The sequence below is a fragment of the Heterocephalus glaber genome, unplaced genomic scaffold (genome assembly GCF_053883595.1).
Source record: "Heterocephalus glaber isolate CG9 unplaced genomic scaffold, H.glaber_assembly_v1.0 deba00001481, whole genome shotgun sequence".
NCBI lineage: Eukaryota > Metazoa > Chordata > Mammalia > Rodentia > Bathyergidae > Heterocephalus > Heterocephalus glaber.
Window position 1 is genome coordinate 59,134,622 of NW_028258317.1, and position 18,846 is coordinate 59,153,467.

Here is an 18,846-nt window from a genome sequence, read left to right on the forward strand (position 1 = left end):
CAATATGTGACAAATAGGCAGATGAAAAGGAATTAAAGAAAGCAAGATTTGGAAGAAAAATTGGGATAATGTACAGTGAAGAAATTAAACTTGCCATAAAGGGAAGGAGGTGATTCAGTAAAAGCTGTGTCACTCCTGATGAATTTCACTTGACACATCAGCTAAATCCATTCATTTACTCTTGCATGGATCGTTTTCTGTCATTTCCAAATTCTACTGATAGTTATGTGTGTTTCACAGTATGGAGGAGCCAGAGTTTAAAATGCACTTTTTGCTATTGTGTAAGAACAGATCTTATAAAATAAACCATCACTGAAAACCTTAAGAGGACCCTTTATGAGAGTATCCATTATAATGAATTCCAATAGACTTTACAATTGTTTCTCATGGAACCAATGGAATTTCATCACAATGCCTACATTGCAATCAATCACATCCACAGCTTGCAGGACCTGGATAATTAGCAAGCAAGAAGAAGATTTCTCATTTCATCAGGATAAGAGAAACAGATTTTAGACACAAGGATTCACGAAGTCATTTTTGGCCTGGAAACTCCTGGGGTTTGTTGACTTAGATACTCATCTGGGGACAGGGCTGAGAAGTTCTTGGACGTGAAGGTGAAGAGAGATGAGGTGAGGAGGTGAGAAGTAACTCCCACTTGATGACAGAACCAGGAGGCCATAAAGGAAAAGACCTTCATTTTGAATTCTCCAATCACCACTTCTCCGCTGACAACAGGATAACTTTCCACAGAGTGACTAGCAAATGAACAGTACAGAAGTATGTATTTTCAGGGACTTGTATTTGTAGAGGGAGCTGTTGCTGCAATTCTGGATGATGGAATTGGTACAAATATAGGATTCAGAAAACAAGACCTCAAGTTCAAGCTCCGTCGCTTATTTGATCCATACAGCTGGGTGAGTCATTTTGCTATGTACTTTCCATATCTATAAAGTCACATTGGTAGCTATGACACCATTAAAAAACAATTATGTTTCCATTTATTTGACCTATCACTATCAGCAGTAAATATGGTAATAACCTGAAAGAATTTCGTCAAATCTTCATAAAAATTGTGAGTGCTCTATGAATATTAGCCATCATGATCATTCTGAATCATTATTTATCCAATCAATGTGACAAGGTTTATTTTCACTTATAAAATAGAGATTGGTCAATTCCCCCTTTCCCTTGGATCCAGATGTTTTTGAGAAATTTTACTTTGAATTTGTAGAAAGGAAAAGGCTTGTTTCTGTTTGGATTCTATTTGGCTGAGAGTTTATCATTAAACATACAGAAAGAATGACTAATACAGGAGAAACTGCAGTGTTCCAGGCCCAATGTAAGTAAAAGGGCTATAGGATAATAGAATATTGATTAGATAATTTGCTTCAGAGTCATTAGTTTCCACACATAGCTGAACCACTTCTAAAACCTCGCATCTCTCACACCATGAGAATCAATCTGGAAAACCCAGAACTCCCTCAGTATACATCTGAGCAGAAAATGTGTTTTCTAAAGTGTTCAGGGTACTAAATGCAAAATCAATACCATGTAGATCCAATTCTTTCATCCAGCCAATGCTGTGACCATAAGTACTTCATAGACATTTAAGTGATCATCTTTTTACTGTAATTTTCACTTTTCTTTCCCATCCATCAGCTGGCATCCAGTTCTTTTAAGCCTAGAAGTCTTAACTTCCACTATTCCTTGAGATTTTTTTTCTAATAATGCTTTCCCAATTTTATAGAATGCCACTAAGTTTTGCATTGCTGACATTTGCTGCAAAATTCTTTTCATTTTTCATTTCGCTGCCAAAATGTCAACATGCAAATATTCTGTGAACTTGCCAACTTGTATCTCTATGGACACACACAGCTGTATGACAAAACCAAAATGAGAAATGATAAATGATACCCAATATATTGCCTTTTCGTCCCACACAAAACTTGATCTTTGCTCACCTTTCATAGTTTAATATGCTGCCAGATCTCAAAACAATGCTCTCGTTATTTTAAAATAAATAAACAGCAGCATTAGAGAAAGATGTTTTCATCACTCAAAGCTTAACTATGATGCACAATATGCCCATAGAGTGCAATCTCATCTTTACTCCCAGTGAAGAAAACATTTAGCATGTGAACAGACAGTTTATATTACCTTATTTAGCACATCTGTGAACTAGTTTTGCCCTATTCGCATTTGGAGAAAATTGAAGACAGAGCCTGCCTTGGAGTCTCCAGTTGTTTGCTATATTCTTAGTTTATGAATTTCTTGAGAAGTCAACTAAGTCACAGGACTTTAAAAGAGTAGCATTTACTAATATTCAAATTGTGGTCTTTTTTATCTAAATGCAGTATCTTGTTTCTGAGTAGTCACAAAGAATTTACAACCATAGAACCAGGGAAATCTTACACTTTTCAAAATTTGAAAGATTTGAGAAGCTTTCTGTTGAATGCATTTCACTAAGTTTTAGAAAAATAAAATTTTAACAAAGAATTATTCCAAGGTATGTAATAACCATTTTGAAAATAAGACTTTGCTGCCATTCTTTATATAGAATTTTACTGACACAGTTTTAGCTTAACTTGTCATCTAGGCTCACTGTTTCAGTGAAATTGGCTCTGGAGTACCTTACCGAAAAATTCCTTTACCAAGAACCTAAAAACTAGAGGAACAAAGGATGTTTATATTTTTTTCGTATGTTACTAAAACCTTGGCATACAACAAGTTCTTAATAAATGGTGGCTATTGTCATAGTTATCATTATTATCATTAAATTAGATGAACTTTTGTTGCCAACCCTGAATTTAGTACACTGAAAACTGTTTAGGATCCTTATAGACTTGGTAACTCTTCTACCGGGTAGTAAAGTGTTGCGTAGCATTTTTTGCCTTGGTCAGTTCCAAACTGCCCATTAAGAATTTAAGATTGATTCACATAGTCTCAGGCTAGAAGAAAACTTGATGGTTAATTTCCAGCAGGGGATGTACCAGGGGAAGAAATGAAGTATCTTTAAGGCAAACTCTTCCCAGAATGCTTAGTTTCTAGAGTTTCAAAATAGGTCCTTATGGAGTTCTTGTTCCCTTCTCCTGCTTCTAAGCTGTTTAGGTATCTATTCATTGTGTCTCCTTAAAATTTTCTTCTAGAGCTCTAAGGGACCTTGGCAGAGAAGGCAAACATTAGCAGGGCCTCATTATCAAGTAATGTGTTGCTAAGTATAAGACAAATTAAAACTTAAAACTGTCTGATTTCCTGTCATGTGGCACATTACTGAGCAAGAAACCAAGGTCAATTCTTGCAGTGCTATTCTTCACATACAAAAAGGAAGCATTTGTACAAGACTTGTATGTTAGCTTCTTTTCCAATGTTAATGATGGTTTTGCATAAAACAATACTATTTTTATCAGTTATCTCTCCCATTGGCTACTGAGATATTTGTAATAGGGCAGTCATAACCAACAGAACCTAAGGTCATGAAATAAGATACTTCTTGCAGCTTTTGAGCCATATCTGAATGTTTCATTCTTGCCCAGGGCGGCTCTGTGTATCTATTGAGATTATCAAGGTAAGAGCTCAAAGCAGGAAGAAAAGTGTATCTATCCCTCCATGGAGAGGCATTTCTTTGATGTTACTTAGGTGTCTGAATTATACCTTTTGAGAATGTACTTAAAATGGAACTGGAAAATAACTGCAAGAACAATGAACAATAAGAGGGATGAATCTGTATTCATTCGATTTAACCAATGAATGGGGTTTCAAAATCTTTTTTTTTTGCTTAAATTCTTTTATTGGTACATTTTAGGTATACAATACATTTACATTTATCATTGGGTGCTTGTACCTGTACATGATGTATCTTGGTTCTTATTTTTCCCCCATTCCCTGTGCTCCCTTCCCTATTTACAAAGACTTTGTTTCCATTTTTTCCTTTTTTCATAATTTTTCCTTTCCCTTATTTCCTTTCCCCTTCCCCTGCCACTTCCCCTATCCCTTTGGACCTTTTCTTGCTATTTCAAATTATCAATTATTCATTTTAATCATTTTAATCCTTATTTACACTTTCAGTTTCTCACACTAGAGAAACTATTCTGTATTGACACATGTGTCCTATTTATTCCACTTAAGAGTATGGCCTCAATATGTATCCATTTAGTTATAAATGTCTCTAGTTTCTCATTCTTTATCGCTGAGTAGTACTCCATTTTATTAAAAAAAACCCCACATCTTCTTTATCCAGTTTCCAGTTGATAGGGACTTGGGCTGTTTCCAAGCTTTAGCTATTACAAGCTGTGCCGCTATAAACATGGGTGCACATATATCGCTGTGGTATGATTCTTTTAATTCTTTGGGGAAGATACCCAGCAGGGGAATACCTGGGTCAAATGGGACCTCTAGCCCTAGGTCTTTGAGGTACCTCCATACTGATTTCCACAGTGGTTGCACCAGTCTGCACTCCCACCAATAATGGAGAAGGGTTACTTTCTCCCCACACCCCTGCCAGCATTTACTATTGGTTGATTTTTTTGATAGCAGCCATTCTTTCTGGAGTTAGGTGGAATCTCAGTGTTGTTTTCATTTGCATCTCTCGATGTTGAACATTTTTTCATATGTTTATTTGCTGCTTTTACTTCTTTGTCTGAGAAATGTCTATTCATTCAGATGCCCATTTTTGAATTGGGTCTTTGAATCAAAATCTTTTTTTTAAAAAAAACAAAGTTAGGTTTCCTCCCTTTAAATACATATGCATCTATATGGCTTAACACTATAATGTCTCACTAAACTCTCACACATTGAGAGGTGGGGCTTTTGGAAGGTGATTGGATCATGGGAGCTCTGTCCACACCAGGGGACTCATCCAATTATAAGCCTAACTCTTGGATGTGTTATTAGGGAATGGGGTTTGGTTATAGCAAGTCACTGAGGGTGTGAATGGGAAGGGTGTATCTCCCTCCCTGATTTCTCCCCGCTTTCTGTCTGCCATGACACAGGCAGTTTTCTTCTGTGCCAAGCTCTTCCTCCTTGCTCTTTCTGTGGTTGAGCCAGCCAACCATGGACTGAAACTTCTGAAATATGAGCCCAAACAAACCTCTCCTCTTTTAAGTTTTAGGTGTCAGGTATTTTGTCACAGCAATGACAAAATGACTAAGATACCATCCAAAAGGAAGACTATACATGTGAGTAAACAAACCCCCTCCCCAGAGGTCAGCTCACAATCCAGAGAGTGACTTTACCCCTTTCTACCTCATTTTCCAATTTTTTGTCATTTTCAAAGTTATACTTGTTTGTGCCAAGCAGGGCTTGCGCAACAATGCAAGAGTCCATGGAAAGTCACCAGAGGGCTGGGGATATAGCTCAGTGGCACTGCGCCTGCCTCGAGAACGCAAGGTCCTGAGTTCGATCCTTGGTACCAAAAAAAAAGTGAAAAGGTATTAGTGCACAATTTTGTGTTCCTGAGCAAAGAACCTCCTGGCATAGGGAGGCCCTGAACAGCAGTGTTTTCTCTTCATTTCACTCAGAAGTTGAAGCCCAGGGACAAGATGGCCTTCAAAAGGGAATCATGTTGTGCTGCCTTTGTAGCTCTAAACAATAACAGTGCCAGAGCCTCAGAGATAAATCCACTGGTCATCCTTCAAACTTGATACACAAAGTATCTTGTGCAGTGGCCACTTTTCGGTGGATCATGGCCACACAGGTTCTCCCTCACTGGAGAGCAAAAGCCCACTATTCATAAGGAAAAGAGGCCAGACTGTCCCTTGTCTGTATTGAGATTTTTACCTTGACTGAACCCTTTTAGTTCTGCCTGAAAGTCCCCGCTTTCTAGAAGGATAAATCCATGTCTTGATGCACAGGTGCAGATAGTCAGGGGACAGTTAGCAGTGACAGATTGTGAGCTTTCTGGGCTCTGTGGGAGGGGAAGGAGGAAGGGCTGTGTCCAAAGTAAGCAGCCAGTAGCCAGATTACACAAATACTCCAAGGATCAAGCATAGTCCTTATTGCTGGGGAAGTAGCTCAGAGGTTCCCTCGCCTGCCTCGAAAGCTCAAGGTCCCGAGTTCAATCCCTGGCACCAAAAAAAAACAAAAACAAAAACAGAAAAGAAAAAAAATTAATTCATGTAAGCATAGTGCATATGCTTTCCCATTTATAAATAATAGGATAATAGTAATGAGCCATATTTACTTTAGTTTTAAGAATTTAGATTCTGAATTCTACTAATCTTAGGCGCCCCCCCCGCCCATCTTCCTCCTCTCTCTTCTTTCTCCCACCTCAATATGATGCTACATGCTAGGTGCTCAAAATACATGTATTTATCAGTCAAATAAATAAATGGAGAAAATATGTGCCCTTCCACAAATGATTTTATGCTTTTGATCTACTTTTCACCAGTGATGGGGGAGGAGGATAATGTTATTTTTCAAGTTTGTTCACAAGATGCAGCAATATAGCATAATTTTATACAATGTGTAAAATGTCACAAAATGGTGTGCTTCAAGGTGCTAACACAATTTAAATTTGCAGATATGTTTCATACAACGGAAGTATTGTGTGATGAGTTAGCTCAAACACATTGAGCTAAGCCTTACGATAAAAGATAGCAAGGACTACAAACATGTATTCATAAGAAAAAGAGCAAAGAATGGTAGGAGGTGAGAAAAGAAAAGACCAAGTGGGAGTTAGGGGTATAATGACTTCTTTTCAGGTCAGGTGAATTATTTCATGAGGGCTAACTTTTCTTTTCAGAAAAATCTTTAAGTCACTGGGTGCCCCTCATCTCCAAAAAACACAGGAAGGTTGTAATGAGAAGCAAGCAGAAGGTTAACGAGAGTTCCCTTCTGCCTGGAGCAGCTCCCATGCACTACGCAGTAATACGCGGCGGCCACATATTTCATCCCAACTTCCTCTGTGGTCCTTTTATATTAAAGCCTTTCACTGTTGCAGGGCTGTGCTCGGAAAAGTTGGGAAACTTTTTCCTTGATGGAGAAAAAGAAGCCCTCATCAGACGCAATCCAACAAATGAATGAAGCAATTCTCTTGGTGCAACACCTCCATCCACTTGGATAGTAAATATTCATAGAAATACTTTTTCTCAATCCCATGGCTAGGATTTTACTGCCCCGTGGTGCTGCCTCATATCAGATGCGCCGATTTCGAAAGTCGGCAGGCGACAGATCTGGCTTTGGAGCCATTGTGGTTGGCTCTCGTAAGAGTCGTGGGCTTACTGTCCAGTGTGTAGCTGGTCCCCGAGGTAGAATGTGTCAAATAAACAGTTGCTGAAAAGCATGAAGAATTAACGAAGTGAAAATCTCGGCAATTGACAGTGACTTCCTTAAACGCTTAGTTTCTTAAGGACTTTTAGGGCAAGGATGAATGAATGTTCGTGGCGTTTAACTCGCACCAGCGAGTGTAAATCTGTGTAGTCTGTGGGGAAGTGGCGGTGTAATAGCACAAATCCGCTGCGAGGAGAGGAAAAGAGGTAATACCACGACTCCAGGGCGCTCTCGCTCTGGTCTTGGTGAAGATTCGCCTCCCCAGCCCGGGACCCTCGAGGTTACAGCTGACAGAAGCAGGAGGCGCTAGGACCTGGCTGGCGCCTGGCTGCGGCCGCACTTGGAAGGGCGGAGGAGGAGGGGACGTGGGAAGGAGGGGTGTCGGGGGCGGGGGAGTCATTTATGCGGAGCGGGCGCTGCTGCCGTTGCCACTCGCACAGCCCGCGCGCCGCGCGCCGCCGGAGGGAGCGCAAGGAGCAGGCGAGCCGGCGCTCCGAGCCCGGGCCAGCCGAGAGGACGCGCGGCTGCTGCCTGCACCGCCCCCGCGCGTCGCTTCTGCGGCTCCCCTGGGCCCAGGGAGGAGCACGGCGAGTCGGAGAGTCCGGTAGCTGAGCCCGCTGGACCCAACTGCGGAGGGAGCCAGCCCCACGCCGCCGCGGCGTGCGCCCGAGCCGGGAGCGCTCGCTGACCGCCCCGCGGGTCGGAGAGCGGGGAGCGCAGGTCTCCGCGGACCCCGGCATGGTCTAGGGCCGGCCAGAGGTCCGCCGCTCTGCTGCCTGCTGGGGCTCGCCGCCTGCTGCGGATCGCCCAGGGCTGCGAGCCGCGGGGCGCGCCGGGGCGGCCCAGGCCGGAGAAGTTAGTTGTGTGCGCCGCGGAGTGCGCGGAGCCAGCCAGCCAGCTACGCAGCCCGCGAGGCGCCGGGAGCATGGGCTGGGGGAGCCGCTGCTGCTGCCCGGGACGGCTGGACCTGCTGTGCGTGCTGGCGCTGCTCTGGGGCTGCCTGCTCCCGGTGTGCCGGACGCGTGTCTACACCAACCACTGGGCGGTCAAGATCGCCGGCGGCTTCCCGGAGGCCGACCGAATCGCCAGCAAGTACGGCTTCATCAACATAGGACAGGTAAGGACGCCAGGCTGACCGGGCCTTCTGTCGGGGAGCTGCTGGGGGCTGCTGGTCCCCTCCGTTGCGACCCCCCTCCCCCTCTTCCAGATGTGCTCCTGCAGCTGTTGTCCTAACTCTTGGGCGATGCTCTATGGCTTGCGCGCGCTCACACACACAGAAACACGTACACCAAAGTTCCCAGGATTCCGTTTTGTTTACTTATTTATTTTTTTCTGGAAGCTACGCGGGACAGGTAGAGTCTCTGGAAAGACCCAGAGTGCCCCCGTGGTGTTTCAGACTCGACCGGACCTTTTGACCTGGAAGTCTAGGAGCATTGGTAGCTCAAGGAAAGAGTCTTAGCTGGTGGCCGGGTGTGAGGAAGGTATTGAGCTCTTTGTGGGATTTAGGGGGCTAGCGCGCCCCTCGTGTTTGCGGGGTCAGAAAAGCCTTTCCCGTTCCGATATGCATTCACCTCAGAAGGAAGTTTCCTCTCCTGGGGCCGGAGAACCGCTAGGCTGTGGAGACCGTGGATTCCCCGGACTGATATGGAGGTGGGGGGCGGGACCCCTTGGAGGCGCAGATTTAGGGGAGACCTCGCGCTTACTCGCCTTGCGCGTGATCCGCGTGGGGTCCTGGGGGCGGGGATTGGATGGGGAAATAGGAAGCTTCTGAACCCGTTATCCCTGCTCAGTGAAACAGGGGAAACCTTGCCTGGGGTGGAAGGGGCAGTGGTGCCAGAGTTGGGTGGCTTCCAGGGGCGCGGGCTTTTTTTGGCGGCGGCGTGCAGCTTGTGGACTTTCGGCAGAGTCGTCGTGCCTGGGGATGAATACCAATAAATGGAGGGGGGCTGTTGGCAGTGCAGCAGACTTGGGGGTAGTACGGGCTAAAGTGTCTTGGCTTCCTTGCTCTCTTCCCGCACGACTCTGCGAGAAATGGGGGCGGAGAAGGGGGTTCCCGAAGATGCCCCTCCTTCAGGCGTCTCTGGGACTGGGCCGAGGAGGGGCCGTGGCCCTGCTCAGACGCGACTCCGCTGGGGCGGGAAACAAGAGTAATGGGGTTGGGCGCCCTTCCAACGGACGCGCTTTTGGGATTGCTCCCGGCAGGCGTATGCACCCTACGTGCTCTGCCAGAGCGAAGGGAGAGGAAGGTGTCGTTTGGTACTGCTGCAGCGAAAGCACAGATGGTTTCTGATGCCAGTGCGCTCCTATCCAGAAAGGCGGGACCCCCACCCCCACCCTTGGCCACCTGGGGTGGGGGGAGCGGTCCCGAGCGAGCGCGAAGAGCCCAAGCTTCGGGTCTCTCCCTCTGGAAAAAACTGGCGATCGCCGGAGGGCTCAGAGGAGCAGGAGCGCGAGGTCTTGCTCTTTGCCCTCCCAGGAAGAGGACACGGTCCAGAGAAACTAGTCCTGTGGGGGACCGAGACCAGAGCAAGGCCCGCAGTTGTTCCCGCTTCCCCCAAGGAAATAAAGGAATACAGCCAGATTTTGTTGCCTGGGTCCTTGTCAGCTGTACAAGAGTTGCTTTCCAAATGGCCTCTTGGGTTTTTTTGTGTGTGTGGAAGAAAAACACCAGACCTGCTCAGGCCTTTTTTAAACCAGAGGTTAAAGTTGAGCGCCACATGTATCTAGGTGATGTAAATGTGAAGGATAATTCTGCAAGTACAGTAATCCCATTAATCTTGCTAGACTCTTTTCTCAGGTTGAGCTGACCCTGAGCATCTTCCAAATGCCAGGCGTATTTGGAAGGGTAAGTTTTCTCTTCCTTCTTAGTTGTAAAACTGACCTTGTTTGGTGAATATTCACATACAGCAGGTGAGGAAAACAGGACCGGTGGGAAGCTGACCTCATGGGATCATCCAGCTAGACAGTGGCAAAGATGTGCTCCCTACCTGCTACTCTGGGCCAAGCCCGTTCTCCGTGGGGCTTGCCTTTATGGAATCCCTCTACTCCATGTGGGGAAGGAGGGAAAGAAATAAAAGCCTGTTTCTTTGAATCTTAGTGGCCCAGTAGACTGGAAACAAACACCAGTCAATACATATTTAGCCGAAACTTTGTGACTTGCAAGGGCGGAGGCACCCCTGTCCTCCTGATCTAGAACGTAGATAGGTAGCAGAGGCATCCTGAGGGTGAGAAATTGTCACCCACCCACTTTTGAGCCAGTAGACATTGCAGTGTCCTTCAGCTTCACCTGACCTAGTAATGGCCTTATAATGAAGACCCATGGTTTTGCATTTAAAAAGTAACACTTAGAAAGTTTACATACAAATTACTAATACTGTTTATTGTGGTTTTTACAACCTCAAATGAGGAAATTAGTTTTACTGAAGTTACAGAGGACCCCTTGAATTGATGCCACAACCACCGTATAAAATCAGCTATTCTGTAGTGTAAAGTGTTTCCTCTGTTGATCAAAGGAGCATAAGCTTATGCAAAGCTTTTGAGGTGGTAAATTGAGTTCATGCGTGCAATATTATTGCACTGTTAGGGCCAAATTTATTTCTTATTCATCCTTTACTGCACTGACCTTTTAACACTTTAGAAATCCTTTTGTTATTCTTCCTTTCCATCAATAAAGCAGCTGTGTGTTTCAGCTGAGGGCAGTAACTAATTTGCAAACATCTCTGGAATGTTCTGTTTTTCACCATTTGGGATTGGGGTCTCATGTGTTGCAAGTTGGGACTAAAACCTGTTTTTATTTCATTTACTATCCTGGTTGAATTTTTGGTATCTTCAGCATGATATTCTAAGTGAATAAGGTAGTGAATTTTCACACTAGTAAAGATGCAGTTTTGATGGTTTATTCAGAATAACAATGTAGTGTTTTGTGTAGCATCTTAGCATTTAAAAGACTGCAGAGGTAAAAATTTCTGGCCTGGGAATTTCTACAGAAAAGAATAGGTGTACTAATGTTCACCAAAAGATAAGGTGTGCAGAGTAACACATGAAGCAATCAAGCAAACAAGGAAAAAGGATGTGCTTGACTTCTAGAAAGGAACAATTGTTAGGGTTTCCTTGCCCCTGGTTATAGGGATAGCATTAAGTTTTGGTAGGTTTTCACAAAATGCTTACCTTTTGTAAATAGCTGTGCCTTGAAATTCTGAAGTGATACCTAACCGTAATCATTGCAGTAGTTGTTATTATGCCAGTACAGAGCAGATTGTGCTTGGTAATGATACCAGCTTTACAGTGTCCTGCTCTTCTTCCCCTGTGAGCTCTGCCAGGCTCTTAGTATCCAGTACAACCAGCACTTGCTGGTCTTGCTGAGGGTAAGAGGTGTGTGTGCGCATTATCCTGCATGGGTAAGGAGGAAGAGGCCTCTGTCCTTTCTCCCTAATCTTGTTCTTTGACCCTTTGAGCTAGCAGAATGCTGGTTAGAACATTGAAATGACTTAAAAGATCAAGACCAGACATATTGTTAATTGTAGACAGCAGTTTCAACTAAATCTACAACAAGGAATGAATTTCTGGTTATTTGAATCCAGGGAGAACCTGTGAACAGATGGTTTGCAGTGTCTCTAGCTGTATTAATCCTTCTATGAGTTGCCCATAATCCTTGATTCCAAGCCTAGGATTATCAGTACAAGGCCCCTTCCCCAAACTATGTAACATATCTTGAAAAAGACTCCAGAAGGCTAACACCAGATGCAGGCCACACTGAAGAAATGTTTTCTCTGGAGCCCCAATGGACAGCATGTGGATTTGGGAACTGCAAAGACCACTTGCCAGACTGTGAAAGCAGGAAAGTCACTGAACTTAATGGAGCCCCTGTTCCTTCAGCTGTAAAATGATAAATCTCTGGATAATAGAGTGAATTCACTATGCATTGCTCAGGACATATTTAGGGATGCAATAAAAGGTTTGTTGAATCTGAAGCAGAGGAGAAAGGTTGAAATAAATTTGGAGTTTGCTGTGGAGTAATGAAGACATTTTGAAAATGGAAGATGCAAATTGTAAGGATCAGGAAAAGTTTTGTAGATGGGGAAATTGATTTCCTATTTCAACAAACAATTTAAAAATAGTTTCATGCGCATTTCCAAACAATTATGGCTGATTTCCCACAGCAGTGTCTCTTTTCTTCATTGACTCTTGTTGTACCCCGTTAAATATTATAGGGTAAGTTTGTTGGAAGTCAGAGAAAGAGAAGAAAAAGTTTTTGTTGTTGTTGTTGTTGTTTTTGGTACCGGGGATTGAACTCGGGTCCTAGCGCTTGTGCAGCAGGCAACGAAACCACTGAGCTAAATGCCCGGCCCTAGAAGAAAAAGTTTTGAGTGTAGTTTATATGAATAAAGTCAGAAGAATCTTCAGAGCAAGTAAAGAGAGATACTTGACCAGAAAGAACCTTGTGCAGAGTTATTCTGAAGACATCTGGTTCTGCTGATTAGCTTGGACCCATGGTTAGTGCAGTATGTAGGCTGAGGAACAGTAAGCAGTGCATTGTGGGTACTTATGGATGGGACTAGAACAGGGTATACAGCCCTAGTCTGATAGCTTGTGTGGAGGCAGCCGTGCTCGCCTGGTAAATTCCTAGGCATGTTGTAAAGAGGAGAGGAAACTGAGGCTGTAATCCCAGGTTGCTCCCTGGGATACATCTGGCTTTGCCCAGGCTGGCTCTTCATGCCCAAGAACCTCAGCCCTGACCTTGGCCAGGTGCCCTCACAGGCCTGTTTCTCCTGGCTAGGTCAGTGGAGGGAGAACAGGGGAACCTTGACTGGAAAAGCCATTCAGAGTGCATGGCCTGCCAGCAGAGGGTCAGTGTGTTAACCTCATAGACCAGGAATGGTTTGGATGTGACCCTTGGGGATTTGTGGGGTCCACTTGAAACACTACATTTTTCATGAGCCCCAGAGCAGCTGGATTTGTCTTATCACTATTCGTCATGGGCTTTCGTCCAGAGGTTTTAACCCAAAAGGTCAGCCAGAGAAGCAGGGTAGTATGCCGGGAAAATGTCCAGCTGTGTCTGACTCTGGCTCAGAGAGGGAGTCCTGACCCAGCAGTATGCCAGGCCAGGGAGGAGCATTTTTGCTGTTGATTTGCAACATTATGTGAGGTGGAATCTGGCTTTTCTCTGAGGCTGAGGTATGTGCAGCCATCACTGTGACTGAGGACTGTGTTACTCAGTTCAGATTGAATTCAGTGATGAAAAAGGTGGCTTTGGCTTCTTGCATGGTAGAAATAAGTGCTTATAGGCAGTCATGTGTGCTGGACGATGCACACACACATGCATATGGCCATGACTTTTTATTTTTATCAAACTAAAATTTGCACCCTGTGAAATTACTGGTGCAGTATTCTCACTGGTTTATTTTCTTTCATATATATATATATATGTATATATATAGACTTATTTATTTATTTATTTATTTATTTATGGCAGGGTCCCCCTGTGTAGCTCAGGCTGGCCTTGCACTCACTACATAGCCAAGGCTGGCCTTGAGCTCAGCAAACCTCCTACCTCATCTTCTTGAGTGCCGGGATTACAGGTGTGCAACACCATGCCCAGCTTCTCCCTAGTCTCTATAGATAATATCTGCACCTAAGGATATCAAGGAGGAAGAATTAATGCCTATAAACTCTTGAGTTTAGAATAACCCCGAGAGGAATATGAAACAAGAAAGAAAATAGCAGGAGTCAGATTTGAGTGAGACTTCAAGGACTTTTCTTTTATTGACCAGCTGGATCCTCAGTACCTCATTTTTCAAATAGGGAACCCTAATACCTGTCCCATTCACCCCACAAGGTTGTTGTGCAAGTCAGGTGTCCTAATGATGAAGATGAATATATAGCTAGAGTAAGGCATGGAGAGCATTACATGTTCTCTTACAACACCAAGGAGATGCAAAACCTGCTCAAAGGAAAATAAGAAAATTCTGAGGCTACTGGGCCTTTGTATTGGAGCAGTCTGTGATTTTCCAGATTCTTGTGATAGTTGCTGGGGATATAATGGGGGGCTAAAGGAAGGGGCGGCAGTGTAGTGCCTGCCTCTCTCAGAAGAGGATAGTGATGGTTATGCTTTCTGTCTTTATTGGTACATGTTTGTAGTGTGCCATGATTACATTCACCATGGGATGATGGCTACACCTTCTCCCTAAAAGCAATGGAGACTGGTGTGGGGCTGTGGCACCTGACCATAGTGTAAACCAGCTAAGGTTGGGCAGCCCTGGTGTTGATAAGGCATGCAGTGTAGAGGTTGCAAGAGTATTTAAAGAATCAAAACTTAATCTTTTTAATTTGACTCCAATGTGAGTGTGTATAGAAAGAAGAGCAGTGGGAAATAAAACCGGAGCATGGGTAGGCCCATGAGAATATATTAGATGGAAATGTGAAGAACCCAACTCCTGCTGCTTAAACAGTAGGCAGATAGACACAGGGACTCTGTTGGTTTAAACAGATCCACATGCCTTTATGTGTAGTTCTGAAAATAGAAGCTGGGTGTTTTTGCATCCAAACCTTACCTAATCTGCTCTGCCTTTTCTTGGTGCTAATACCCATGCTGACCTAAACTGACATTAATTATGACATTATTTTGTTTTCTTGAAGAACTATTAATGGGGATATTGTCCTTGATCCAGGTAGAGGTGTATATGATATGCTCCATCATTTGCCTTGTTATACTTTTCTCACTGAAGAACTCTGAATTCTGACATGTGGTGATCCAAGATTTTCAAAAGAGTGATTGCGGCCTATCCAGCCAAAAAGCCAGAGTTAGTGCTAATGTCCACTATTTCTCTGTTTCCCTATATTAATTTTATTTTTAAACAGGTGTTTTCCACATAGTAGCAAAGGCTTGTATGATTCTTAGTACTCTTTTATCCAGGATTGAATTTAACAACTAGGAAAAGATTTTAGTTGGTCCCGATCATTGAGTAAGGTCATGTCCGTACTTGGCCAGTCTCTTTGTCCAGGAGGGCAACAGAACTTGTGAGGGTCAGCTTGGGTCACATGTCCAGCCCTGACCTTCACTAAGTGTTCCAACATTGGGGAGGGACAGCTCCCCAAAGGAAAGTGAGATGTTACCAGATTAAGGGAAAACAGATGTAGGACTACACGTCTGATTATAAAAGACCAGAAATGCTAGGGCAGGGAGTTTTAATATGATGAGACAGGGTAAGAAGTTGTTTTGCAGATCCAGAAGAAGAAGAGACAAGGACTCATTGATTCAGCAGATAGGAGAGGCCACCAGGTTACATGCAGATCACGCTCTTCTCTCTTCTCAAGGGGCTAGTACAATTTTATCCGTAATATCCTTTAGGAAGATAACTAGTAATTTGTCTGGGTCAGTCATGTCTGGGGGTAGATGAATGGCAGCAGTGTACATAATGAGTGGAAGAGGCAGGGAGGCTATTGTGTTGGTAAAGGTTATTGGTAATGAAAGGAGAAGCTGTGACAATGGAAAGATTTGGAAGATTTTAGTAGCTCAAGCTGGCCTTGAACTCTACTATGTAGCTCCGGCTGTCCTCCAGTTTGTGGGGATTCTCCTGCCTCAGCCTCCTGAGTGCTGGGAGTACAGGCATGCACTCCCACACCCTGGTGGAAATTCCTTTAGAGGTGGATTTAACCGGGCTTGGTAACTAATTAGAAGTGGGGAATAAGGAGGATGGAGAATGTGAAGAACAGAACCCTGGCATGTTTCAGAGTTGGGGACAGGAGAACAATGGGCCTCTTTTGTAGACTTAGCACAGTTTGCAGGAGCATTTTTTGTCCTTCTGTAACAGAGATCAAACTCAAGACCTTGTGCTTGCCAGGTGGGCGTGGCATCGCTGAGTTAAATCCCTGGCCGCAGGAGCATTTTTAAGAACAAAAGTATAGATTCAGCTTTAGTTTTTAAAAATTTATTTTAATTGTAAAGTTTTAAATTGTACAATTTTTTAATGGTACTGGGGACTAAACCCAGGGCCTTTACACTTTTTATATTTTTTTTATTTTGAGATAGGGTCTCAATGAGTTGTTAAATTGCCTAGACTGGGCTTGAATTTAGGATCCTTCTGCCTCACCATCCTACTGTGCTGAATCTCATGTGTGTGCCATAGCTTCTTTCTTTCTTTCTTTCTTTCTTTCTTTCTTTCTTTCTTTCTTTCTTTCTTTCTTTCTCTCTCTTTCTCTCTCTCTCTCCCTCTCTCTCTCTTTCTTCCTTCCTTCCTTCCTTCCTTTGGAAAAGAGGGCCTAAAATCTAGTGTGTTAAGAGTTTGCAATAAACAAGGCAATATCATTGCACGTGTACTCCTGCTGAACGTTAGATCTGAAGATGCATTTAGCTTACATAATGAAGTCTGATCTACTTTCCCCATTTCCTCTCCCTCCCTACCCTACTAACCACCATTCTATGTAGCTGACTTCTTTCCCCTCCAGTTTCTACAGGTGAGATCATCAGCATTAGTTTTTTTGATCGACAGGACAGACAAATAGAAATGTGTAGTAGGTGGTAGAGAATTTAGTCAAGAAAGAAGATTCTGCGCAGTTTTATTTCAGTACTGGGATTGAATTCAGGGCCTTCACACTGAACTACATTTGCAGCCCTTTTAAATTTTTTTTTATTTTGAGATAGAATATTGCTAAGTCCACAAGTTGCTCAGGCTGACCTCAAACTTGTGATCCTCCTGCCTCAGCCTCTGTAGTAGCTGGGATTATAGGCATGTGCCACTGTACCCGGGTATATCTTGTTTTATCTAAGTTTTTTTAACCTGCATCATATCATATCACTTTCTTAATTATTTTTCATGTTCCCTTTTACGCTGGTGGTCACCCCTATTATATGGGTATCTGTGTGTGTGTGTTTGTGTATGTATGTGAGTGTGTGTGTGAGTGCACACAAGTGTGATCACCAACTTTGACTTGCTGGAGAGCTTTTCAAGTGCAGGTCAGTGCCTTCTTCATATCTATAGCCCACTGTCTAGCAGGATGAAGCACACAGAAGCACATGCCAAGTGGGATGGGAGAGCAAAAAGCTTAGAGATGAGTTCGGGAAGAGAGGGACACTAGTGCCTCTGATTCCACTGAGGAATGAGAGGTGACAGGAGGCTGAGGATTTTGTTTTGGGTGGAAAGGAAGCAGAATGGCCCTAATGTTATTATCACTGCAGAGAAGTGGGACCAGGTGGAATCAGTGACTCAGTGCTCCAGTACTTTGGAACATTCTTAGGAAATTCTAATACAAATCAAAGATCAGTCACTGTAAAATGAATTGACTCATAGCAGTGCTGCTTGTACCTGCTCTGTAAATAGTGAGCTAATGAATGTGTGATGAAATGAACCACTGATATAATAGTTGTGATTATTTTGTTCTTTTCTCACTAACACTCATGAAACTGAGATTATAACTTACCAAGGTGAGAAAGAAGGCAGAAAGAGAGGCTGGGAAGCTAGGGACAAGCAGTTCTTGAATACAAGAGTATCACCTTTGGAATGGCATTGAGGAAGGTAGAACGGACAAAATAGAACTCAAAGATCAAAAGAAAAGCATGAGTGTAAGGGCCGTAAGTTGAAAATAAGCATGGAGGGACAATTTGACAATAGTTGGAAAAGTGGAACGATTAGAGCCATGGCAGAGGGGTTTTTGTAAGCTACTAGATAAAGCTGTTGTCCTTGATGATGAGGTGCTAGATGTGGACTTGTAGATGGGCTGCCCAGATAGAGTACAGGGGAGGGTGAATGGGTTGGAAGGAGTCCAGAAACTGAGGCTAGGCAATTGGAAGGGTTATCAGTGTGGATAAGATGAGGATTCCAAGTAATTTGGGCAGGTATACCCACTAGGCAGATAAAAACTAAGTTTTCCTCATGTATCAATTCTCCATGGATAAATGTAGGCATTATCTCTGCTTTATACATCTGTGTGTGTTTATTGGCACTGCAGGTGCTGTGCCAATTTAAGGGAGAAAAACAAACACCTGAGTGACTTCTTTCAACCCCCAAATGTGCCTTCATTTATTTGACTTAAAATCTGAAGATTGCATTGAGCACTGAATAGAGAAGAAACAGTGTAAACAGACAGTGTAAAACCAGAAGTAGTATTTAAGGGTGTTTTTAAAATGGTATATACGGGCTGAGGATTTAGCTCAGGGGCACTGTGCCTGCCTCGCAAGTGCAAAATCTGAGTTTGATCCCTGATACTGAAAAAAAAAAATAAAGAAAATTAAAATGGTATATACTATTTCACATTTTAGGTTTACTTCCACCTAAGGCTGCCACAAAGGCTTCTTTCCATCTCTGTATTATAATAGCTATTATAACTATTATTTATTCACTTTTAACATATTCTGCCCTTTATATGCATATTTTGTATAGCAAAATGAAGCTTGTTCTGAACATGTTTTTTATGTATTGTTTTCAACGTTACTGCCTTACAGAAGAGTAGGTATCTTCTTAAATATAGGTTTTATAAAATTATTCATAGATTGCTTTCTTCATAATACATTTTAAGATTGCTCTATACAATATTAGATTAATGTTTGCATTTGTATGTTAATCGGTATGTTAATTTAAGGTT

The 18,846-nt window shown here is 43.2% G+C and overlaps 1 protein-coding gene across 2 annotated transcripts in view; it reads left to right on the plus strand.

Annotated features, from left to right (window-relative positions):
- Positions 1 to 7,701: 7,701 nt before the first annotated feature.
- LOC147825976 (proprotein convertase subtilisin/kexin type 5) overlaps positions 7,702 to 18,846 on the plus strand; it is a 341,197-nt gene continuing 330,052 nt past the window's right edge. Inside the window, exon 1 of one of the 2 annotated variants that reach the window (XM_004862531.3) lies at positions 7,702 to 8,386. In XM_004862531.3, the coding sequence (XP_004862588.1) occupies positions 8,195 to 8,386 (192 nt within the window). In that variant the 5' untranslated portion in view covers positions 7,702 to 8,194. The remainder of the gene's footprint in view (positions 8,387 to 18,846) is intronic. The other variant, XM_087184121.1, reaches the window with a different exon arrangement.